The sequence below is a fragment of the Canis lupus genome, chromosome 26 (assembly GCF_048164855.1).
Source record: "Canis lupus baileyi chromosome 26, mCanLup2.hap1, whole genome shotgun sequence".
In the NCBI taxonomy this organism is placed as follows: Eukaryota; Metazoa; Chordata; class Mammalia; order Carnivora; family Canidae; genus Canis; species Canis lupus.
In genome coordinates this window covers 36,331,718-36,355,849 of record NC_132863.1, presented here as the reverse complement: position 1 = coordinate 36,355,849, position 24,132 = coordinate 36,331,718, and the positions used below count along the sequence as shown (strand labels likewise).

At 51.6% G+C, this 24,132-nt stretch overlaps 1 protein-coding gene and 1 long non-coding RNA gene across 7 annotated transcripts in view; one reads left to right on the top strand and one right to left on the bottom strand.

Annotated features, from left to right (window-relative positions):
• The window catches only part of EYA2 (EYA transcriptional coactivator and phosphatase 2), a 262,825-nt gene that overhangs the window by 2,316 nt on the left and 236,377 nt on the right, over positions 1–24,132 (bottom strand). For 2 of the 3 annotated variants that reach the window (XM_072801321.1, XM_072801324.1), the window contains 5 exons: positions 20,719–20,777; positions 15,600–15,760; positions 11,583–11,697; positions 10,471–10,592; positions 4,858–4,958 (listed from right to left, as the gene is read on the bottom strand). In XM_072801321.1, the coding sequence (XP_072657422.1) occupies positions 4,858–4,958; positions 10,471–10,592; positions 11,583–11,697; positions 15,600–15,760; positions 20,719–20,777 (558 nt within the window). Of the gene's footprint in view, positions 1–380; positions 453–4,857; positions 4,959–10,470; positions 10,593–11,582; positions 11,698–15,599; positions 15,761–20,718; positions 20,778–24,132 lie in introns of all 3 variants that reach the window. The other variant, XM_072801322.1, reaches the window with a different exon arrangement.
• Positions 15,553–17,557, top strand: LOC140618578 (uncharacterized). Of its 4 annotated transcripts, none has more exons than XR_012018649.1 (3): positions 15,553–15,753; positions 15,849–15,999; positions 16,132–17,557. It is a non-coding gene; the product is annotated as an uncharacterized lncRNA (long non-coding RNA). The 4 variants fall into 4 exon arrangements; XR_012018651.1 differs by having other exon boundaries at positions 16,096–17,557; XR_012018648.1 differs by having other exon boundaries at positions 15,849–17,557.

Genomic DNA, 24,132 nt, shown 5'->3' with positions numbered 1-24,132 from the left:
TCACATCTGGGGAGGGCGTGCTGTGCGCCAGGCACCGTGCTCACGGGGCCCCCCATGTGACCTCCTTTAACCTGGCCTCCGATCCTCAGGGAGACACTCTGTTCTTAGGGCACAGATGAGGGCACTGAGCCACAGAGAGGTCATGTCAGGCTCCACAGAAGCAAGCTGGCTGCATTTTTATCAACCGGAAAATCGAACCATTGGCCGAAGCTGTTGCCTGCCCAATACCACCTTCCCTTCTTTCTTGCTCCCCGAAATTGGCATTTGGCAGCTCTGTGCCCAGACCTAGGGGATGAGCTATGATCAGCTAAGCGAGCTGTGACAACCCCAGCCCTGTGTGCCAGGGATGTGTCCTGTATCCCTCCTGACTTGTGACCTACCTACTGAAGCCAGTGAGGAAGGTGGTGAGGGACGTCTGGGAAAGGTTTTCCTCCAGGATGAGAGGGAGGCACCTGAGGAGAGAACCCCTTACTTTTCCCTTCCTGTTTTGATGCTGTCATGTTAGCATGTGATGCCCGGGGCTATGGCAGCCTTTTTGAGAGCACGAGGCAACAAACCAGAAAATAAAAAGCCAAAGATGGTTAAAAAGGTAGGACAAACAATAGAAAGGGATGCTCAGTGAATTTCTGACCCACTGAAACCACCTAGGGTACAAATAATCTTATGAGGTGAGCAAGTGTTTTACTCAGCATTATATAGGCTTTCTGTGACCTGCAGATAAAAGATACTGAGCCTCCGTGAGACAGTCATTGGCCTTAAGTTGTCATCTGATGCCTGGAGTTTGGCCCCCTGAGGTTCCATGTCCACAGGCTAGAGACTATGCAGGCATCCTTTTGGCTCCTGAAACACGTCACATCCCTTCCTGCCTCTGGGAGCCCCACACTTAATACCCTGCCAACTCTTCATACCACTGTTTACCTTTACCTTTCTGGTCTGTGGTAGGCAGAGTAACAGCACCCCCCCCCCCCCAAGATACCCCTCTGATCCCTAGAACCTTGAATAAAGGGATTTTGCAGATGTGATTAAGTGAAGGCTCTTGGGATGGGGGATGATTATCCAGAGGGCAGGGACTTTGATGTGCACAGCTGTGTGCTGGTGGAGCCTCCTGCACAGGTGGTATGCACACACAGCCCCCCCTTTCCCCCGGAGTCCCAGAGAAGAAATCTACAGGTACGAAATGAACAAGATGGTTTTGTGTTGTGTGAGCACCATGAAGGAGGCAGGGAGGCAGGGCAGAAAGCAGCTGGGAAGGGTGTCTGTTCTGATAGCGGGCTTGGGGGAAGGCCTCCGCAGAGGGTGACAGTTAAGCAGGCCCCAGAGAGCAAGAGGGAGGTGCAAACCCGTGTGTGTGTGTGTGTGTGTGTGGAGGGGGGGGGCTGACGGAGGCAGAAGACAAAGCAAGTGCAAAGGCCCTGAGGACAGTTTGAGCTTGGAATGTCAGGTTCACTGCTGCACTGCATGGCTCCTGGCACAGAGTAGGTGGCCAAGAAACACACAGGGACGGGATAAAGAGGAAGGGAGAGGGGAGAAGAGGGAAGGTGGGCTCCTGAAGACCTCAGTGAACACATCTTTTTCTCTTTCGCTCAAGGGAAGCAGCATACTATCCATCATGGGCAGCGGATGCCACTTCTTTAATGCCTTCCAGCTCCCCCACCCCTCCTCACCCCAGCCAAACCTTCCTTTCTCTGCAAAGATGGATTTTGGTTTCTGCCTGGCCAATCCTGTCCCCCCTATAAAGAGTGTAATTCATTTTTCTGGGAGGAAATGAGCAATCGTGGAAGAGAATGTCTCAGCCACCTCCATCCCAGGCCTAAAGCACAGGTGGATTTATCACTTGTGGAGAGGTGGAGACAAATGACCCACTAAAATGGAGATATTAACAACACTGGCAGCCCAAACAGTCAAAGCCCCTTGCCCTGTCGCCGTATTTCATGCTGCTCAGGTGTCCAGCAGCCTGGGCTAATGACTCCCATCCATCAGGCCGGGAGAGTGGCTGGTGCGCAGCATTTCTCGCTAATGGGCTGGGGCCGCTGCTTCAGATAGTCGCAGAGGTTTCTACGGGAGCTCAGTGTATGATGGGGGTGTGTGTGCCCTGGTCTTCTTCGGTAGACTCCCACCCTTGCCGGACCAGCTCAGGGGTGAGGACAGAGTGAATCTCCCAGGTCCACCTCCTTCCTGCTTGGTAGTTGGAGCAAAATGCACATTAGTTTGCATGTACCCGCTGTGTGACCCGAGGTACATCAATGAACCTCTCTGAGTCTCAGCTACATCCTCTATAAAAGAAAGCCAGTGACACCCACTCTGCAGGGGGTGGTTTGAGGAGTTCAATAAAATGATGATGCCAGGAATGGAGAGGGGTGGTAAGGGCAGGCGGTGAGGTCAGACTCCCCTAGGTGCCAGTGACAGCCCTGCCACATGCCAGCGGTGATGGAGACTGCCAGCCACCTCCCACATCCCTTCTCCCCCTCTTCTGTCTCAGAAGCAGCCCCCGTTTTTCTCAGCTGAGTACCTGGTGGCTGAGAATAGAGGCGACATCTCCCAGCCAGCGCCGCAGCGGGGCGTGACCATGTGATCCAGGTCTGGCCGCTGGGACCTGAGCAGTGGTGATGCCCCCCTGTATCACCTGTGCCCTTAAAGGGATGAGGTTTCCTTACCCTTTCCCCTCCCAGTGGCCGCAGTGCAGACCTGGGGGTGCTGGGGGGGGCTACAGGCAGAGCAACAAGGCAGAAGGAGCCTGGGGCCCTGGGGCCCTGGGGTCCCAGCAGGGAGAGACTTCTCTGCTGCCAGCATCTCTGGCGACCCCAACCCCACTCCGCTGAACCCAGACAGACACCCTCCCGCCCAGCCCCTGCTGGAGACCACCCACTCCACCCCTGCGCCCTGCTCAGTAAGGTGCATCTCCTGTGCTCTGAGCAGCAGAGACATTCAGGTGAGTTTTCACTGTCTGTGCAAATTACCATTCAGATTTTCTTTCCCGCTGGTTCTACAGGAAGGAGAAGCTCCTCTGGACTTCTAGACTCCCCGACCCCACTGTCCTGGGCAGTGCTAACAGAGGCTCGGGCTCTGAGGACACTGCGCAGGGTCCCTGGGCTCAGCCCTGGGTGCATATTCCCCCGAAGTTGTTACGGGTGAGGAAGAGCTGCTCAGAGTGGGGGCAGAGCGAGGGTTCAGGGTAAAATGTGCACACCGAGGTCTCCTCTTTCTGTGGGAGCAGGGCTGGCGGTAGAGGGAGGCCAGGGGGGAGCCCGGTCCGCCCAGACAGGGAGCTCAGACTACCCGTTCTCAAAGGGGGAATAGCCTGGCCCCTAGGGGTCACTGTGGAAATTTCTAGCGGTGTGAATTTTGAGTCCTAATGATTTGGGGGCACTGCCGGTGGGGGCAGGGGTCCTGCTTCATCTCTTGGTTCCTCCCTCAGACTGCCTTCCCTCTAAAATCTACTTGGCTCACTCCCTCACCTTCTCCTCTCCTTGCTCAGAGGTCACCCGGCAGCAAGGCCTACCTTGACCACTGTGTACACTGGCAACTGCCCCGCCCCCACGGTCCCATCTGTTCCGGGTCCCCGCTTTACGGTCCTCCAGAGCTCTGGTCACCACCTCACACAGGTTACACTCGTGTTTATTGCCTGCTCCCAAGCTGGAGCTGAGGGAGGGGTGAGGGCCTCTCCCTTCTGCTCACTGCAGGCTCCCCAGCACCTGGGACAACCTCGGGTACATAGTAGATGGAGCTTTCCCACTAGCTGGAGTGTCTGCGATTAAGACCCCAATCACAGGGGCGCCTGGGTGGCTCAGTGGTTGAGCATCTGCCTTTGGCTCAGGTCGTGATCCTGGGGTCCCGGGATCGAGTCCTGCATCTGGCTCCCCGTGGGGAGCCTGCTTCTCCCTCTGCCTGTGTCTCTGCCTCTCTCTGTGTGTCTCTCATAAATAAATAACTTTTTTTTTTTTTAAAAGAGCCCAATCCTATAGGCACTGAAGAAAGAAAACAGCGGGAGGAGGGAGTTCCAGCAGGCCTGTGTCACGGGGAGACCCAGTGGTAGCTGATCAGGGATTCTTGCCTCAGAAATATTGCTGGAACCTGAGGCCTAAAGGGTGGAGTCTGGGGGAGCTGGGAGGGGAGGAGCCTTGCAGGTGGCGAGGCCTTCTAGCTCCGCCCCCAGGCCCTCTCCGGGGACCCTCAGGGCCCTCCCTCTTTTTTTAGGCTCTGTCCACTGAGACTCTAAACATTTCTGCATTTCCCTGGAATCTGTCGCTGGGGATGGAAGGGGGAAACCAGGTCCTCCCAATTAAGCTCTGTGACATTAACAATCCACTTCCCAGGCCTCGGGGTGGGGGGTGGCAGGCTCTCTGGGATGCTGTTGACAGGTCCAGACCCAGGACTTTGGCAGCTGTTTCTTTTCCAAGAGCAGAGCTGCGGCCACCAGAACCCCCTGCCCCTCTGCTCATGGGCCCGAGATCACAAGTGCAGGATTTTCTTTCTCATTAGCTTAATGCTGTCTTTATTAACTGGGAAGGGTTCCTGGAACATATGATCAGTGAGCATGAAATAAAGCGCACACACGTGCACCAGCCCCCCACCAGCCTGCCCTGACAGAGTGTCTCCGGGCTCCCGAGCAGTTGTCCTAGAAAAAATCCAGGGCTACCAGGGGCGGCAGCCAAAGGCACCGAGGGGGATTTGCAGAAGGAAATTACTCAGGATGCTTCTGCGATTGCAAATGGGAAGGGCCCCGGGAGCTAAGGGCTGGGAAGGAGGGGACCCAGCCAGGGCCCGGGCGGGGGGGTGGAGGAAACCCAGGGAAAGAGCCCAGGAAACCCATGAGACAGGCTCGAGAGAAGCAGCACGGCCCGGGGACGGAAGCACTACCTTCTTTGCCCCCTGCTCCTCTTCGACGCCGTCACCGATCACGATGTAGACGGCTTTTCTGCCGAATCTCTGCATTATCCTCTCGAAACAGCTCTCCTTTCCTGCACATGGAAGAAGGGAAGAAAGAAAAGATGCTTGCTGAGCGCCCCGACTGCGGGCACTGGCACCCACTGACCAAGTGTTTGCCTGGCCATCCTCCTAACCCTTTCATCCTCAAGCACACGAGTGTCTCCGGTGGGGAGAGAGTCCCCACGTGAGGCGGGACAGCGGGGTTTGCCCATGGGGACACAGAAGAGGCAGCACGGGGGCCTGGAGCTGACTCCCGAGGCAATGCAACCGGCTGGGGTGGGGGCGCCGGACCCTCGTCACAGTCGAGGACACCAGGCTCCGCGAGAGCACGTGATTCAGGAGGCACAGGTGTCAGGATTCCCACGTCCACAGGTGGCAGCCTGGTGACACACCTGGCTCTTGGGGTGACTCCCCTGTTTTTTTTCTTGCTTCCCACTGATGACCACCCCTTCGTGTTTTCCTCCTTCCCAGGTGTGTGGGTGGCAGCGTAAATCTAGACACACTGGATTCAGATCTTAGCTCATCCCGATGGTGTCGGCAAGTGAAGTAACAGAAAGGGAACCGGCAGTGCTAACAGGAGTGGTCACTCTCTGACTCAAGCACTCCGCCAGCATTGGGATTTCTCGGCCTCCGCGTTACTGGCAAGTGGGGCTGGGTGAGTCTTCGCCGCGGGGGCTGCCTCGATCCCTGGGGACATTTGGTGGCATCCCTGGTCTCCACCCTGGAAATGCCCGTAGCACGTCCTCCAGTTGGTACACAAAAGAATGTCTCCAGGTGTTGCCAAATATCTCCTGGGAGGCAAAAGGCTTCCCCACGTTGTTGGGAAACACTGACATTATTCATTTACTGTCATCACCACAATCCTTATGAAATTGCCATTAATAGAATTCCCATTTTAGAGATAAACAGGCTGGCGGAGTGCCCCGAAGACGAGCGGAGGAGGAGTAGCAATAGTAGTTATAATAAAACAGCTCTTATTTTTGAGCACTTGTGCTCTGCTGGGAACTTGCACTATTCCCTTTTGTCAGATGTTTGGAGGTATTTTGATCATCCTTTTATTTTTTTTTAAGAGATTTTATTTATTCATGAGAGACACAGAGAGAGACAGAGACATAGGCAGAGGGAGAAGCTGGCTCCCTGTGGGGAACCCGATGCAGGACTTGATCCTGGGACCCTGGGATCCTGCCCTGAGCCAAAGGCAGACGCTCAACCCCTGAGCCACCCAGGCATCCCTTAATTATCCAATTTTACAGGCACAGAGAGGTGAAGTCACTTGCCTGGGGCACTCAGCTAGCGAGCACAGTTCAGGATTCGAACCTAGGCTGCTCCAGTTGCTTGAGCTCTGAGCTACTCTGTTCTACTGCTCTAGGTAGGACTCAGCCCTGCCGCAGACCATCTCTTCCTCTGTGTTCGCTTTCTCCTCTGTGAAGAGGAGCTGTGGCCAGGTCGAGCTGCGAATCCTGTCTTCTGAAAGCAGAATTATGGTACTACAGGGCAGCCCTGGTGGCACAGCGGTTTAGCGCTGCCTGCAGCCTGGGGTTTGATCCTGGGGACTCTGGATCGAGTCCCACATCGGGCTCCCTGTGTGGAGCCTGCTTCTCCCTCTGGCTATGCCTCTGCGCCCCCCCTCTCTGTGTCTCTATGAATAAATAAAAATCTTTAAAACAAACAAACAAAAAGATAAAAAAAAAAAGAATTATGGCACTACACCTTGCAAAGCCTTGCACTACAGCATGTGGAGCCTCCCTACTCCCTACTCCACTGATATTGGGTGGGCCATGTGACTTGCTTTGACCAATATGGAATGTTAGGGACCTGCCGCGGGTGGTGTGGCTCGGCTCCCTTCACTTCTGCCTCTGTTATGGGAAGAATGTGCCCCTGATGGCCACAGTGAGTGACGATCCCCCAGTGAGAGGATCTATAGAACAGGGCAGAACCTGGAGGCAGCCCTCGCGGAGCCACAGTGGACTGCCCACGCCTGCGAGCAAGAAGTAAACACCGTAAGCCACTGAGTGTTTGTTATGCAGCATTATCAGAGCAAAAACCTGACTACTGAAAAAAATTATGCTTTTCAAGTTAAAACAGGGAGCTGGAGGCCAAATTTCTGTGCAGTCTCAAATTTGATTGCCCTCAGTTAGTTGACCTCCAGGCTACCGAAGTGAGAAACAAGTTGCTCTAACATTTCCCTGATAGAAACAGGATCAGGGGGACACCTGGGTGGCTCAGTGGTTTGGCGCCTGCCTTCGGCCCAGGGCATGTTCCCAGAGACCCAGGATCGAGTCCCACATCGGGCTCCCTGTGTGGAACCTGCTTCTCCCTCTACCTGTGTCTCTGCCTCTCTCTCTCTGTGTCTCTCATGAATAAATAAAGAAATAAAATCTTAAAAAAGAAACAGAATCAGGGGTGCCTGGGTGGCTCGGTCAGTTAAACATCTGCCTTTGCCTCTGGCTGTGGTCCTGGGGTCCTGGGATCGAGTCTTGTGTCAGGCTCCCTGTTCAGTGGGGAGTCTGCTTCTCCCTCTGCCCCTTCCTCTGCTCTTGTTCTCTCTCTCTCTCTCTCTCTCTCTCTCAAAAATAAATAAATAAATAAATAAATAAATAAATAAATAAATAAATAAATAAATAAATCAAATCTTAAAAAAAAGAATCGATGGGCTGCATGACAATATTTGATGTGCCTGGGTTACAGATTCCTTTCTTGCAAAATCTACAGAAAAAAAAAGGTGCTGTTAAATGAAACTTTAAAACTTTTATGATAGGACTGAGTGGAGTCTTTGGTGTGTTCATGGTCACTGTGAGTTTTCCATACTTATCTGGCCACTGACTAGATCCTTTGTTCAGGAATTCTCTTTCAGTCGTGACATCCTAGACCAGAGTTTCTCAAACAAACCAGTTTCTCAAACATTCCTGAACAACTGTGACCAAATCTGGGAACCAATGTTATGTAATCTGTTTTTTTTTAATTTTTTAAAATTTATTTATGATAGTCACAGAGAGAGAGAGAGAGAGAGAGAGAGAGAGGCAGAGACACAGGCAGAGGGAGAAGCAGGCTCCATGCACCAGGAGCCCGACGTGGGATTTGATCCCGGGTCTCCAGGATCGCGCCCTGGGCCAAAGGCAGGCGCCAAACCGCTGCGCCACCCAGAGATCCCTGTTATGTAATCTTTAAAAAAAATCAACTCACACTTCTAGTTTTACTTAAATGAATTCATTTAAATACAGAAGAGAATCACTGTATTAAAAAGACACCAGTCACCACCATTAGGACAGTAATCATCAAAAAAAGAGAGACCAGAACAGGTGTTGGTGAGGATGTGGAGAAACTGGAAGCCTTGTGCACTGTTGGTGGGAATGCACAATGGTGCAGCTGCTACAGTAAACAGTACGGCACTTCCTCAAAAAATGAAAAATAGAATCACCCTCCAATCCACCAATTCCACCACTGGATATTTATCCCAGAGAACTGAAAGCAGAGTCTTGAAGGGGGGTATTTGTACACCCATGTTGACACAGCATTGTTTTACAATAGCCAAGAGGTGGAAGCAACCCACGTATCTATGGACAGATCCATGGATAAACAAAATGTAGCACAAATATATAACGGACTACTCGTTACTCAGCCTTAAAGAGGAAGGTAATCTGACACATACTACAACATGGATATGACCCTTGAGGACATCATGTTAAGTGAAATAAGCCAGTCACAAAAAGACAAATGTTATATGATTCCACTTACACGAGGTCCCCAGAGCAGTCACATTTGTAGAAACAGGAAGTAGAAGAGTGGTTGCCAGGGGCTCAGGGCAGGGAGGAATGGGGAGTTCCTGTGTAATGCAGACTTAATTTTAGTTCTACAAGATGGAAAGAGTTCTGGAGGTGGATGGTGGGGATGGTGGCACAACGATGTGAATGTGGCTAAGGTGGTAAATTTCATGTTATGTGTATTTTACTATAATTAAATATAAAAAATATTTTAAAAAGAGGTTCTAAATAAGCCTGCAGAAGCACATGACCACAGTGTGCAGAAAGAAAATGACAGGCTCATCAGCTCCTGTTGCAGAAACTCTAAGGGCCATCTGGGGTCTGAATTTCATGATTTTAAAATTTAAAAATCTAATGGCACTTTTCTGTAATGTTCAGGCCTAGAACTTCAGTAAAGGCAAAAAATGTTCTGGGAAAATGCTTCCAAGGTAATATATATATTATATATATAATATATATATTTATTTATATTTATTAGTTATATATTATTTATATATGTATAATATACATATGTTTATTTCAGAAAAAAACAAGGGTAAAAATTTCCAGTTAAAAACCTCTTAACTGGGACACCTGCGTGGCTCAGGTTGAGCATCTGCCTTTGGCTCAGGGTGTGATCCTGGGGTCCTGCGATCGAGTCCTGCATCAGGCTCCCCACAGGGAGTCTGCTTCTCCCTCTGCCTAGGTCTCTGCCTCTCTGTGTGTGTCTCTTGTTAATAAATAAATAAAATCTTAAAAAAAAGCAACCTCTTAACTAACTAGATTTATTTTGCATTATAATAACAGTTTTAGGTGATGTAAGAATAAAAAACCCAATTCCCCACCTCCCCCAAGCCAATATGACTAGCTCTGCTGATAAATGATGCTATTCATTTCTAGTTATTAAATTCTCTTATCTGATGGAAGCTCTGAAGCCTAAGGCTTGTTCTCTTTGTTAATAAGGAAGATTATTAAGCATTAAGAGAGATGTCAAAGCAGTATAACACTAAATTGAGAGTCTCTCTTTAAAAAAGAATGAAAAAAAACACCATTTTTATCTCTGTATGGTTCAAGGTTATTTGACGACTTGTACCACCTAAATTAAAATCACCTCATGTGCCATGCTGTGGTGGAAACTATTTTAGTAATAAAAGTCCATGACTTACCTGGGTTTGAGACACTTAGCTATGGACTACATTTCCCAGCTTCCCTTGCAACTAGCTGTGGCCATGTGACTAAGCTGGGGCCAATAGGAGGTGAACAGAAGTGTGAGGTATCCTGTCTTGAGTCTTGGCTTTAAAACACTGGACCCGTATTACTCCTTCCTCTTTCCCCACTTCCTATAAGCCTGAATGACAGTGTGGCAGGATTTGGATTTGACCACACATGTAAGAATAAAACCACCGGGGATGGTGGAAAAATAAGATGGGAAGGACTTGGGATCCTGGGTGTATTTGAGTTGTCCCACTAGCCTGGATCACCCACCTCTGGTCCGTGGACACGTGGGGGGGAAATAAGCTTTGATTCTGATGTGAGCCCTTGTATTTGGGGTGTGCTTGTTATAGCAGCTTTGCAGGTATCCTAACTAATACCTACACTTTATAAAACTACGGAACTAACCACTTTCTTTGGAAGCTGAGGTTGAAGCGAGTGGCTTGTGGGATTCTTTCGGGGATCTGAGTCATGCCCATGGACAAGTTGTTTAGCTTCCCCAGAGCCGCCTTCCTTAAGCTTCCCAAACAAGGGTCGGAGAGCTAGGCCCACCCTCCCTCCCTGCATCACCCCAAGGTCTGCTTCTCCCTACCTGTCTTGGTTGCACTGTAGATGTTCTCAATAGGAAACACGGAGCCCAGTCCATACAGCAGGACTTTGGCCAGGGCAGGGATTAGTTGAGTGGTAGTGACCAGCACATTGACACAGTTTGGCCTGAGGACAAAGAAAATGGGGTCAGAGCACCAACCAACAGCTAGGCCAGGCCTCCTCACCCTGCAGCACGAGCCTGGAGCTGGCCAGAGTTCCAGTGGGGTTTGGAGGCTCTGGCTATGTCATCGTCAGGAGAGGGTAGGGCCCAAAGATCCTTCAGCTGTTCCTCTTGTTTAAGCCTGAGGCTGCCTGGCATACTGAAACATAATACTGAAATATTACTCACGGTGTTAAAATGTAATGCTTATTTAAAACAAATGTTTCTTGCCAGGGCCCATATTTACATAGCTGCAGCCACTCAATAAGATAAATGAGCAAATATGGATCAGGTGTAGGACAACAGGGAGCAGTGAGGACTAGGGTAAACTGGGGAACACCTGGAAGTTCTGATATTTTGACAGAACCTGGACACCTGGAGCCAGGGATTCCCTTTCCCAATCTTCAGGACAAAGCGTGTATTAAAATAGGACACATCAGCAGGATGGGCTCATGGGCTACCATCTCGTAACCATTCCTATGTTGGGTCGCAAGATTTTTGGAGGCTAGTGCAGAGAGTAATTTGTTCTCTGGCTCAGATGATCTTGTGTAAGAGCAAGAGGGAATTTCCTGGGAGGCCTGGAATGAAACTGGACCCTCCTTGCCTCCTAAGTGCCTGCCAGGTGATCTGTGGCCTACTATAGTTAAAGTGGTTTTCAGTGGGCTTTGTCGTGACTGGTGGGTGTTGTGGGCACAAGGGGATGGGACAGATGGTCCTACATACAAAGGTCTCTGGCTCTGTTGGACCCTGGTGAGTCTCAGCACCTGTTTGCCCAGCTGGGCTCCAAGCTGTTCCTGGTACTGTACTATGTAACACCTCCGTGTTACCAAATGTCTGGAAAGTGTACAAGAGAGGATTTGGAGGGTCCAGTTCTCCAGGTGTGGAAATGGAGGAGCCTCCGCCCTCGAATGGGAGCAAGTTCAGGGGCACAAGGGAGAATGGGGACTCCCACCTACCGGGAATTGATGAGGTTGAGCGCCTTCAGAGAGTGGGTCAGCCAGAGGTCGGTCAGCGCTTCCAGCTCGGCTCTGAGCTGTAGCCACGTCTCTCTTTTGGGAGCTCCTATCAAGCCTAGGGACAAGGGAAATAAAGACATGGTATTTATCATTTGAGAGGTCTGGGAGGTGGTTAGGGGAGTCTAGCTACTGGTGCCCTGATGTTTCAAATCAGATGATGACCAAGGTCAATGATATTCAGTGATTTTAATCTTATTTTAGGATTGATTGATCCATCATCCTATCCACTGATCGATCCATTCATCCACCCAACCCCCTATCCACCCATCTGCCAACCCATCCCTCCCTCTGCCCATCCATCCAACAAATACTTTGGGAATGCCTTCTGTGTGCTCAGTATTGTAATAGGACAGATGAACACAGGTGAACAGAAAATTTATATAAAGTTTATATTGTTACAGTGGAGACAAAAAAAATGAATAATAAAATGACTAACATTTATTGAGTGCTTACTATGTGTATGGCCCCGTGCTTTTAACACAATTTATTTCATTCATTTTCATGGTGATCCTAGAAATGGACACTCTTTTTTTTTTTTTTAAATTGAGATATAATTTCAGATAACATTGTGTAAGTCAGGTGGAGAAGCTGAGGCTTAGTGAGGTGGACGGGCTTGCTCACTGCAGGGAAGAAGTACGGAGATAGGTGTGGCACCCGGGCAGCAGACCTCCCCAGCCCACTCCATGGGGTCTCTGAACCTGTCAGTTTCTCAGCCATCAAGGCCCTTAAGATCAAGTTCAGACTCCAGAGCCCATGCCCCAGCACCTGCTTCGTTGCTTGTCTCATCTCTTGCCATTGCCCTGCTGTCCTTCCGTTCCCACCCTAATGGCCTCCTCTTTGTCTCCTGATGCACCCAGTACGTTTCCATCTCGAGACCTTCGCACATCTCATCTCAGAGCCTGGAGTACCCTTTACTGTCTTACCTTCCCTTTTTGCCTAAATCCTTCATACTCAGTTTCAATGTCATTTCTTCTGGAAGGCCTACGCTGGCTCTACTTTGTACTCTCCCGACATGCACCTCTTCTTGATAGCTCTTTTTTTTTTTTAAATTTTTTATTTATTCATGATAGTCACACAGAGAGAGAGAGAGGCAGAGACACAGGCAGAGGGAGAAGCAGGCTCCATGCAGGGAGCCCGATGTGGGATTCGATCCCAGGTCTCCAGGATTGCGCCCTGGGCCAAAGGCAGGCGCCAAACCGCTGCGCCACCCAGGGATCCCCTTCTTGATAGCTCTTGTCACAAATATGACTTCACACACATCTCTGTGATCATGTGTTCGATGTCCGCTTCAACCACTATGCCGTTTGCTCCATGAGGGCAGGGACCAAGCTGGTTTTGTTTGCCACCGCGGTACCAACCCCTGGGAGGTACTACAGCAGTATTTGTTCAAGGGAGAAGGAATTCATGCGGACAAAACGTTGCAGGTGGTCTCTGGTTTTCCTTCTCTCTGCACCTTCCCCACAGCCCCGGAGCAGGGGCCCTTAATAACAAAGCAAACTGTCTGGGGCACAGTTTCATAGTTTACAATAGTCTCCCCACATGTACTGCCGTGGGTAGCTAGCTGGTCAACCGCTCCAACTTTGCACCTGTTAGAAGTACGCTCCAAGCTTCTGTCTGCTTGGTCCCTACCCTCAGCTCTTCCCCAGGCTTGGTCTCCTTCCCCAGATGGAAGCAACATTTAAGAAGTGCTCACTGTGGGGCAGCACATTTCTAAGCAACTCCCATATATCAATTCAAATTATCCTGACATGTATCCTATGAGTTGGGCAACATCATTATTCCCAGCTTACACCTGAGGAAACTGAGGCACAGAGGGGTTAAGTAACCTGCTCAGGGTTCTAACAGGACGTGGCAGAGGGAGGTGTGAAATCAGGCAAAGGCCTCTGAACCCAGCCATGCCTCCTGATGTTGACTTGTTAAGCCTTTTCTACCTTCATCCTGTATCTTGTGGATGTCTCTCTTCTGTGCACAACTTCCAGAACCCTTGGGATCCTGGGGTGTGTGGTGGCCCTCCGGCTGGAGGCTGTGGCCCCCATTAGGCTCACTCTGTGATGCAGAAAGAGCTGGGGGAGAGGAGAGGGGAGGTAGCATGCAGAAACTGGGGTGGGTGGCTGCCCACGGTGTCCTGCTAGGTGCGAGTTCCCCTCACCTGCTGACACATCAGGCAATTTCCCCTCAGCTTAGGGGAGAGCAAAGCAGCCGGACAGAAGTCCCGGGTGTTTGCTGGGGCTTAACCTGGATGAGGAGTAGGTGGTCTCTGCTGGCCGGCTCCATCCCTGTCTCCTGCATTCCAGGCACACCTGCTCCCCTCCTCTGCCCACGTAGGGGTGGGTGAGCAAGCAGGGATGACCCTGAAGCTCTCTCTTCACTCTCGCAGTCAGACTCGGGTGTGAGAGGGCACGGGGTGTGGGCAGAGGCGGTGAAGCGGCTGGCTGTGTGATGCCGGGCAGCTTACTGAACGTCTCTGATCTTGCTTTCCACCTTTATACGACACAGCTGATAAAAGCACTTACCTCATGGGGATGTTATAAAGAGCAAATAAGATATTAGAAGAAGAGCCCTGATAACAGAGCCTGGCAGACAGTAAGCACTCAATAAACATTAGCTGTCGCGAGGACTGCATTAGGACGGCAGCCACGGACAAGACAGTCCCGAAGGACTGATGGTCTTTCTGGGGGGAGCAGCAGACACAGAAGAACCTGAAAGACTCCCAAGCAAGACTGAAAGGGACTAGTGAGGAATGTGAGCACCTACGGAGTCCCTGCTGCAGGCACACGGTTGTGATTTTTGTGCCCATTAACAACAGTTTCCCTAACCCAGGGAGCCAGAATTGTTCTTCTCCCCATTTCACGGATGTAGACACTGAGGCTCAGGGAGGTAGCTAGAAAGTGGAGGCACGGGGTTGGGAAGTGGTTCCATCCAGTCTGAGACGCTGAATTCTTCCTGGGACTCTTTCTGGGGCAGGGGGATGGAGCCCTTGGAGCTTTGGGGGCCAAGGGGCATATGGTGGACACCATCAGCTGCGGGCTCCGACCTGCCCTTTATGGGCCTGAGGCTGGTTCCACACACTGTGACAACCACCCCCGTCAGATGCCTCCTGGGGGCGAGGCGGTGTCATCATCACCTGTTAAGAACCCCCAGCCGCCCCCGAAGAAAGAAAGATGAAAGCAGAGAGGGAGACAAGTCACCAGAGGCTCTTAATCACAGGAAACACACTGAGGGCGGCTGGAGGGGAGAGGGGGTGGGGGGACGGGGGACTGGGTGAAGGGCAGGGGGGAGGGCGCGGGATGCGATGGGCGCCGGGTGCGACGGGTGGATCACGGCCCTCTGCCTCCCTCTGAAGCATGTATTATTTATTATACAGCACATGTGAATTAAGTTTAACTAAACTAACTTAATTATTTTAATTAAAGTTTAGTTAAACTAATAGAGTTTAAGTAAAACCGACGCCCCCAAAGTCATAATGGCCCTAAATGGAAAAACGAAAAAAAAAAAAAAAAAAAAAAAAAAAAAAAGGACGCACCTGCCGGGAAGGTTCCAGAAATAGCCTGGCGGTGCGGAGCTCGCCTGCGGCCCGAGCGGCGCCTGGGCCCTGACGGCGCGTGCCCCGGGGTGCAGCGCGGGAACCAGCGGCTCCCACCCCCTCCCCGACCCCGACCCCGACTCCGGCGTCCCCAGTCCCCGCCGACGACCTCGCCACGCACCCGCACCCGCACCCGGGCCAGAGCGCGGACTCGGCCTCCGCGGCCTGGGGCGGGGCCCACCGGCGGCGCGGCGGGGACCCCAGTGCCCGGGCCGCCCCGCCTCAGCCCCCGCCCCCGGAGCCCCAGGGCTGTGACCCCGGGCAGGCCGCGCCGCACGCACGCACGCACGCACGCACGCACGCACGCACGCACGCACGCAGGCACGTGGGGCCGAGCGCCTGAGGCCCGCCCCGCCGGGCCGCGGCCCACTCACCGCCCACGTTGTTCCGGTAAGTGTTGTACATCTCCTTCACCCGCCGGTAGCGGAAGGCCAGCTTCCTCATCCAGTCCACGCCGCCGTGGACGCCCGAGCCCAGGCACAGGTTGGCTCCCGGGGCCGAGCTGTGGAAGCCGTCGGCCGAGAAGTTGTAGGTGCTGAGGGGGGAGGGGAGACCCTGTCAGCGGCCCGGGGGCGCCCCTGTCGCCTCACGAGCCCCCCCCCCCGCCCGCTCTCCCCCTTTAGAGTTCGAGGCTAGAAGGGAATTCCGAGCAACGGTTGCCGCTGCCTCATCCTGACAGAAGGGTCCAGAAGGGTCCATCCTGACAGAAGGGCCCGGACGCGGGGTCGGTCCCGCCACTCCCATCCCCAGATCTGCGCTGCTCCGCGCCCCCGGGTAAGGCCTGGCCGCTAGCCCTTTCCTCCCATTCCGGGACAGCTCCGGATCTTTCCACAGGAATAACCATATTCTGATTCTTTTTCGACGTGTTAGAGGAGGCAGAGGCGATCGCTGGTGCCTTCTTTGCAGATACAGCCGCCGGCTGGGAGCCTAGCACGCTGGCCCTACGAGGTCCCAGAGCGGGCTGGGGACGAGTGAGTCGCACAAAACTGGTGACAGAGGTGGCAGCTGGGAACCCGAACAGGAATGTGTGGGCGACTCGCCACCTACAGCGACCAGCACGTGAGAATGAAAATCCCCACGCCAGAGAAGACCCCCGTCTTCTCTCCCGCTGCCAGAAACTCTGCAAAATCACAAGGTCTCAGGGGGAAAACCAGAGAGCGACGAGGGGTAAAGGGATAATATGACCCAAAGTTTAAAATACGAGTCTCTTCCTTGGGGCGCCCGGGGAACCCAGCCAGTTAAGCATCAGGCTCTTGACTTTGGCTCAGGTCATGCTCTCTCATGAGACGGAGCCCGACATGGGACGCTGCACTGGGCGTGGAGCCTGCTTCAGACTCTCCGTCTCCCTCCCTGTGTCCCCTTCCCCTCCCCCCTGCCGTTGAGTCTCTTCCTAGAAAAGTGGAGCAGAAGGAAACAGGTCAGTGTGGTTCTATGGCTGTCTCAGGGCGTGACTTTGATTTTTTTCCCTCTTTGAGTATTTTGTGGTTTCTAGGTTTTCTAGGATGAGCTGAAGAGTGGACACAGAAAGACGTTTTATCTATTTTTTTTTACAAAGATGCGCTGCCACGAAAATGAAGCAGCACTTGGAAATTGCATCTTCTGTACCTCCCCTACTTCAGTGCCCCTGCTGCTGCCGAGATAAGGGCATCTGGGAAGCGTGAGGTGCTGGGTCATGCTCCCTGCAGGGTGTGCGCTGTGTCCAGCACCGGAAGACGGCGTGATGTGACATGCTGCTGTCACGTACCATCTGGGGGTGGGAGCTTGGGCCTCAGCCTTACTGGAACAGAGGCCAGGCTTTACTCCTGGATATAAAACTCTTCCCAAGGAAGAGCCTTTGTGGTGACAAAAAAAACTCTGCAGGAGCCAGACAATGTCTCAGACTCAACAGTGAATTTCACCTTGCGGGGTTTCTGGGGCCATGCAGGCCAGGGGGACACTGGCCCTGGGACTTGATCCTCCAGGCTTCAGCTGTAGACTCTGGTGCGAATGGAGAGACACCAATAGGCTTCTCCTCTAGATATCTTTAAATTCTTGCCCACGGGTACACACACACACACACACACACACACCCAACATACTCATGTTCACCTCTGTCATTTTTCATAGACTTCTGTGAGGGTAAGTGTATATAAAATTGGAAGTAAGGGGCGCCTGGGTGGTGCAGTGATTGAGCATCTGCCTTTGGCTCAGGTCATGGTCCTGGGGTCCTGGAATCCTGGAATCCAGTCCTGCATTGGGCTCCCCGCAGGGAGCCTGCTTCTCCCTCTGCCTGTGTCTCTGCCTCTCTCTGTGTCTCTCATGAATAAATAAATAAAATCTTAAAAAAATAAAAGTGGAAGCCAGGAAGTCATAATGTCGGAGAGTGGTTAATTCCAGATGGTGGGAATGTGGGTGATTAGTTTCTTCTCTGCTCTTTACTGAATTACTTGAATTTATAAAGATCCATGGAGAACATGATAGGACCTAATAACTTGTTTGCACGAAACATCCTTTTCCCCATGAAAGATGTCAATGGCTTCATTACACAGGCATGCTGCTGCTTCTTCATCTCAGCACTCTCCCTGGGTGGTGATGACGGGGGGCGGGGGGGCTAAAGAGAAGTGAAACAGGCCCCACTGGTAAAAGGGGGCAGACGGCATCCAACCCCAGGGGCAGGTTGCCACACGTCAAGGACTTACTCGTGCTGCGCGCTTTTCCAGCACATTGGCAACCTGATGAGAAGGGGAGGAATGACTTTACCCCATCATATCCACCCCCGCCCTGCCGTTTCCAGAACCCACACTTTAATCCCCGTGTAGGGGATTCTTCTACTCTACCATAAAGATTCCTGTCTTGCTAGATAATTTCTTCCTTTTTAGGGCCTTTTTTCCCCGCCAACCTTATTTCCATGTTCTGGTTAAACGCCTGTGGAAGAAAAGCCCAAGACCTCTCAGCGGTTGCACCTGCCCGTTGGGTGGCCTGAGCAGTGGGAACCGCAGGTCGGTGTTCAGTGGTGGGCTGGGCACTGCGATCCTCCCCAGGGAACCACGGAACAGGTGTAAGAGGCCTCTTGACCATCAGCAGCCTTGTGCTGAGTATCAGTGAACCTGGGAGCCAGGACAGTCCATCCACCCCAAAATTCCTCCTGGGTCACGGCCTTTCCAGCAGCACCCTGCTCTTCCCTCTCAATCTCTTCAGAGAGAAGAGAAGCTGTAGAAGCTGAGGCCAGGCATGAGCTCCCAGGGGTGGTCACAGGAGATGGTGCAGGTCATAGGAGTCCACGCATGTGCAGGACTTCCCAGGCCAGCACCCACCACATCGGACCCACCACGTGTGCTCCCCTTGCTGCTGGATGTGCTGGTGATGCCCACAGGGCGCAGGGGAGAGTCTGAGACACAGAGCAATGCTTGGCAGGTTAGCACCTCTGGTGGCTGCTGATCCACTGTGGGGGCTGGCGGTTGGTCCTGGGATCAGCAGCCACCAGAGGTCGTGCCTTCCAGAAGGCTGCCTGAATCTGGCCAGTAAAGGTTCTAGAAGGGAGAGAGCCAGCAGTGGGACTGGTCCCAGCAGCAGCAGCCGCAGCACACCTCAGCACGGCTCTCTGGCTGTGACACATTAGCTGGTTCTTCAATGGCAACCAGGTGACGAGCTGCCAGCAGAGCTTCTCCCACGTTCTCTTCAGATTTACGATGTGCACACACAATACTCTTCCCTCGATGTGTGTACGGTTCTGTCTGGAAGTCCAGGTTGGTGCCACCTAAGTGGGTTCCTGCTGCAAAGAATTTGAGGACAGCTTCCTGCTTCAGTGGCAAGACATCAAGGCTCTGGACGTGGTGGAAGCTTCCTTTCAGTTAGCTGGGAGCCCAGGACCATGCCTTATGGACCGCTCTCTGAGTAGTGTGGAAAGGCCAGGTAATTGATGCTTGAAAAAGAACACATACTAAGAACTCTGAGGACACCCTGGGGGAGAGGCCCGGATGTTCTGCCAAGAGGTAGAGGGCAGGGAGGGACGTCCATGAGTCCTGCCTCCCCACATGCCAGCTGTGTGAGGTTCGGCAGGTTACCTCACCTCTCTGTGCCTCCCATTCCCCAACTGTAAAATGAGGATAATGAGAAGAGCATGTACTCCCCAGGGTAACTGCGAAGATGAGGGAGTTAATGCACCTAAGACATCCGGAACAGGGCATGGTGCTAAAATAACAGTTTCTGCTGTTAACTGAAAAAACAAAAAACAAAACAAAACAAAAAAACAACCCCAAAAGAAGGGGCATTTGATGCTCGCTTGGTGCCTGGCTCACAGTAGTAGAAATTGCAGAAGAGATTTCTTGAATGGATAAACGGAGAATTTGGTTTCCGGGGGGTGGGGGGGAACGTTCCTGGATTGTGGGTTCTGGAAATGAGGTCCCCAACAGCTCAGCATGAGACAGCGTTCAGAGGAGCTCTGCTCTCTGTCCCACACCAGCCAGTTCCAGGGGAGATGTTATAAAAATGGGACCCTGGTCGCTCATTGCCATGAAGGGAAGAGTGGTTCCCAGCTATGACGTCGTGGAAAGGGCACAATTAACCTTGATCTGGGGTTTATTTACTCCATAAATAGAGAAGCCCTGTCTGGCACTGAAGCCTTGCTCCTTGCCAGTCCTGACTGAGAGGGATTTTCAGAATGGCTAATTAATATGAAGCAGGTACCTATCACTTCTCGTGCTGGGCTTTGAAAAGACTTCCAGGGCCCAGGAAAGAAGCTCTGACTTCTCTTTTAGGAGCAAGATGGAAGATACACCTAGGAAACAAACACTAAGTGAAGTTACTGGTCCCATAAGCAAAACATCATTTGTCTAATAATATTTTTGATGGGCCAAGAGGCACTGGGTTGGGATAATTTTGGATAAGCAGAGATTAACTATGGTTCCATTTTTATAAGGTTTTCTCAGGGGCAGGCATGGAACATTCCAGCCACATTCCTCTGAAAGCTGTCTCGTTTGGAGCAGTTGGGTACCTTATTTCTGGAATCCATGTCCTAGGAGTATTTTCCCCTAGAAACAGACCTACCGCTTACTCAGTTAAGAAACATTTTTTTGAGTATTGACTGCATCAACGTTTATATTAAATAATATATGTGGGCTCATGAAGCAATCAAACCGTTGAAGAAGGGGAGCCAAACTCTTAGTGGTGGTGATTCTGGGAGGCAAGATCAGAACTTTTTACAATACACATGCAGTACTTTGCTAAGCAGACAAAAAAACAAAACAAAACAAAACAAAAACAAAACAAAACAAAAAAACCATACAGAGATAAACATAAGCAGAGTCACAGAGAATCTGTGGAAATCTCAGCCTCTGTGATGGGAGGTGATGCGTAGTAGGCTGCATTGTGGGGGTCTGGGCTGTGACCTTGGGTTCTGGCCTAGGCAGGCACACCCGTCCTGAGAACCCAGCCTGCTCCTCCTCTCTGCTTCTGGTGAAAGGAGAGCTCCATAACCAATCAAAAGGGGGCATTTTTGGCTCCCCAAATGCCTACCTTAAATCTTGCCCATTGTCATCAGAGGAGACGTCATCAACGTGGATCTGGTCGCAGTCCTACAGAGAAGTTGGCAAGAAGAGAAAAAAGAGGGAGGAGTGTGACTGGTTAATCTGACATAGTCTCTGGCAGTTGGCTTCACAAAGTGAGCACTGGCCTGGGAGTTAGGAGTCCTGAATTCTTGTCTGAGCTTTGACACCCAAGGGTAGGTGACCTTCCCTTAAGGCTCGTCCCTTCTTTTGCCTTTGGTTCCCTTATAAATGAGGTTGGCTGTAAAGGGCGTCGGGGGCGGTGTGACTGTATAATTTAGCATGCAAACCGAGATAGTTCTGCAAGTAAAGGGGGCTGTGTTAAGATTACATTGGGAGGACAGGCACAAAACAGGACCACCCCCCTCTGCCCCCTAAGTATGTGGGGACATATGGTCACCCTGGCCACAGGGTGGAAGCCTTTGCCTTAATCAAGCAAGGTATGTCCTCTGCTTGGAATGCTCTCCTGCCTTCATGCACCTAGTGAACGTAGTATTCTTCAAGCGTTCACTTCTGGAGGCACCCCCTTCCCCAGCCCTCCTCTGTGTCCCATGATCTGTGCTCATCACTGATTGAGTATATGTGATGGGCACCATCCCAAGGGCTTGCCATTCAACAGACTCCCAATGACATGCTGCTTTCCACCACTCACAGATCTCTCAGTTCTCCTTGGGGAAACACCATAACACATGTGAGTTAAGACCCAGGGGAGAGGATGATGAAGGTGGGCACATGACCCGGGCTCATCCAATCAGAGAGATGCAGGAGCCTTCTGGCCTCAGTGATTGTATCAAAGATGAGCATGTGGTCTAAACAGGGCCAATGAGAGCCGGCCCTGGGAATTCGGCTGAGACCTTGGGGAAGGGGACTCTCTTTCACTGCAGCTGCCAAATGGTGGGATTAAGCCTGGTGAAAAGCAGGTCTGAGAGCTGGAGACAGGAATGAGGCCCTGATCACATTCTCTGATCCCCTGGATCCGGCCCCAACTGAAACCAGAAACCAGGCCACCCTGATTGTGGTAGGCTGAATAATGCCCCCCAACCCCCAACTGTCCATGCCCTAATCCGGGGGTCCTTATATGGCAAAAGGGACTTTGCAAGGCGTGATTAAGTTAAAGGTTTTGAGATGGCGAGATTATTCTGGATTATCCACGTGTAATTACAAGGGCTAAGAGGCAGAGGGATATTTGAAGACAGAGGAGAAGGGGATTGGGGTGGGATTGGGGTACTCAGAAGACGGAGGAAGATGCCACAAGCCAAGAAATACAGGTGCCCACTAGACATCAAAAAAGGCCCAGATTCCTCCCCTGAGAGCCTCCAGAAGAAACCGGACTTGCCCACGTCTTCAGCGCAGTGAAACTGATCCTGGACTTCTGACCTCCAGAACAGTAAGAGAACACATTTGTGTTGTTTTAAGCCACTGAGTGTGTGCTAATTGGTCACAGCCACCACAAGCTGCTCCGTGGGCTCTTCGGTTGAAGCTAGTGGAGTTGGATTTCTGTCACTTTGTAGCCAGGTGACACAACAGCCTCCACGAAGCTACACACGACACACACCCATCTGTCACTTCTACTTCCGTCATAAAGTCACCCCGGTGATAGGATGATTACTCCTGCGGTCTGGTGAGGCTCAGGCTCTGGAATCTGGCCATCACGTGGCTGTGTGACCTTGAGCCAGTGGCATAGCCACCCCGAGCCTTAGAGGCGGGTTTGGGAAACGGGAGACTGAGGAATGCAGGCTTGATGTGAAGAGGAGAGAGGTGCTGTGCTAAGGGCGTCTAGTGCAGGGGCTGGAACGCAGCAGGTGTGGCATGAATTTAGTTTCTAGTGCTGTGTTAGGATTTATAAATGTCCACATGTTGGCTGCCAGGTAATTTCAGGAGGCAGGTATCTCCTGGAAAACACTGCGAGGGAGAAGAGAAAAACATGGAACTCTGAGCTTGACCTCTAAGAAAAAATTGGTGGTGACATCTCTGGACTCTTGATGGGAGGATAGAATCTGGGGGGGAAAATGGTGTTTTCAATGCTTTGAGCAAGGAAGAGGCTTGAATTCATCTCTGAGAACAGGAGCTCTGTGTGTGTGGGGGGGAGATGGGAATCCCTTCCCTCGTTGATTTTTATTTTTAAAAAAGTTCTATTTATTTATTTATGACAGACACAGAAACATAGGCAGAAGGAAAAGTAGGCTCCCCATAAGGAGCCCAATGTGGGAGTCATATCCCAGATCCCAGGATCATGGCCTTAAGCCAAAGGCAGATCCTTAAGACTCCCTCCCTCATTAATTTTTAAAAGACAGAGTGGGGTCACCATGTTATTATGGAGATGTGGGGGTGGGGACAGTGGCATCTGGGGCAGCCCAGACTACTCTGTGGGGATCCAGGCTGGAACCTTGGAGAAGGTGGTGGTGTGGTCACTGCTCCCTCTGGTCTCTTGAAAGGGCTCCGGATTGAAAAGCGGTTTGCCGGAAGGTGAGGTTTGCTTCCAGAGTCCCTAGCACGCTCTGGCCCACAGCTCTGTACAAGGCAAAGCATGACTCAGAGTCCTGACACATGGGACCTTGCACATCTGTTGGCCCGGGACATCACCTGGGCGGGGGCAGCAGTGTACTCTGACAGGCCTGGGTGGGAACGGCAGCGGGGACGTTCCACGGCGTGGGCAAGTGGAAGGAAGTGGAGTAGACTGCGGAGAACATGGTGGATGTTAAGTGGTGAACCCAATGAGAAGCTCTTTGGACAGTGTTGGGAAAAAACTGGAGATGCTGAGTGACCACCCTTGAGCTAGCTTATAGCTACGCCTCTGCTGTTCCTCATGCCGCATTTCCTTTCTTTCCATGTACCAGGGATTCTCATCAATGCTTGATGGTCTCAGGTATACCTGGTCCTCCTCCCCAAGAGGGGCTGTCCTTTCCTAAGGTGCTTGAGCACGATGGTACACCTGAAAGATTCTATAGTCATGCTAATACAGTAGCAATTAGCCACATGTGGTTATTGGTAGTTATATTTAAATTAATTTAAATTCAACAGCATAACAAATTTAGTTCCTTAGGTCCATTTCGAGTCCTCAGTAGCCACATGTAGCCAGTGGCTACTGTACTGGATGGAATATGTACTCCCATCATCACAGAAAATTCTAGCGGACAGTGCTGCTCTCGAGGGGTTAAGGAACCAGGCTGATAACTTCTGTGTTGATAAGCTCAGTTAGGGAAGGGCTTGCAAGCTGGCTTGGAGACGTATCTTATTCAGCCCATACTATGCTTCAGAATTTTTTTTGGAACAACAGCCAATATGTAAACTCTGGGGGCTTCTCTCTCTCTCCCTCTTTCCCTCCTTGTCCTCACTCTCTTTCTCTGTCTTTCCAGATTTTCAGCTACTCTGAGACTTTACACGT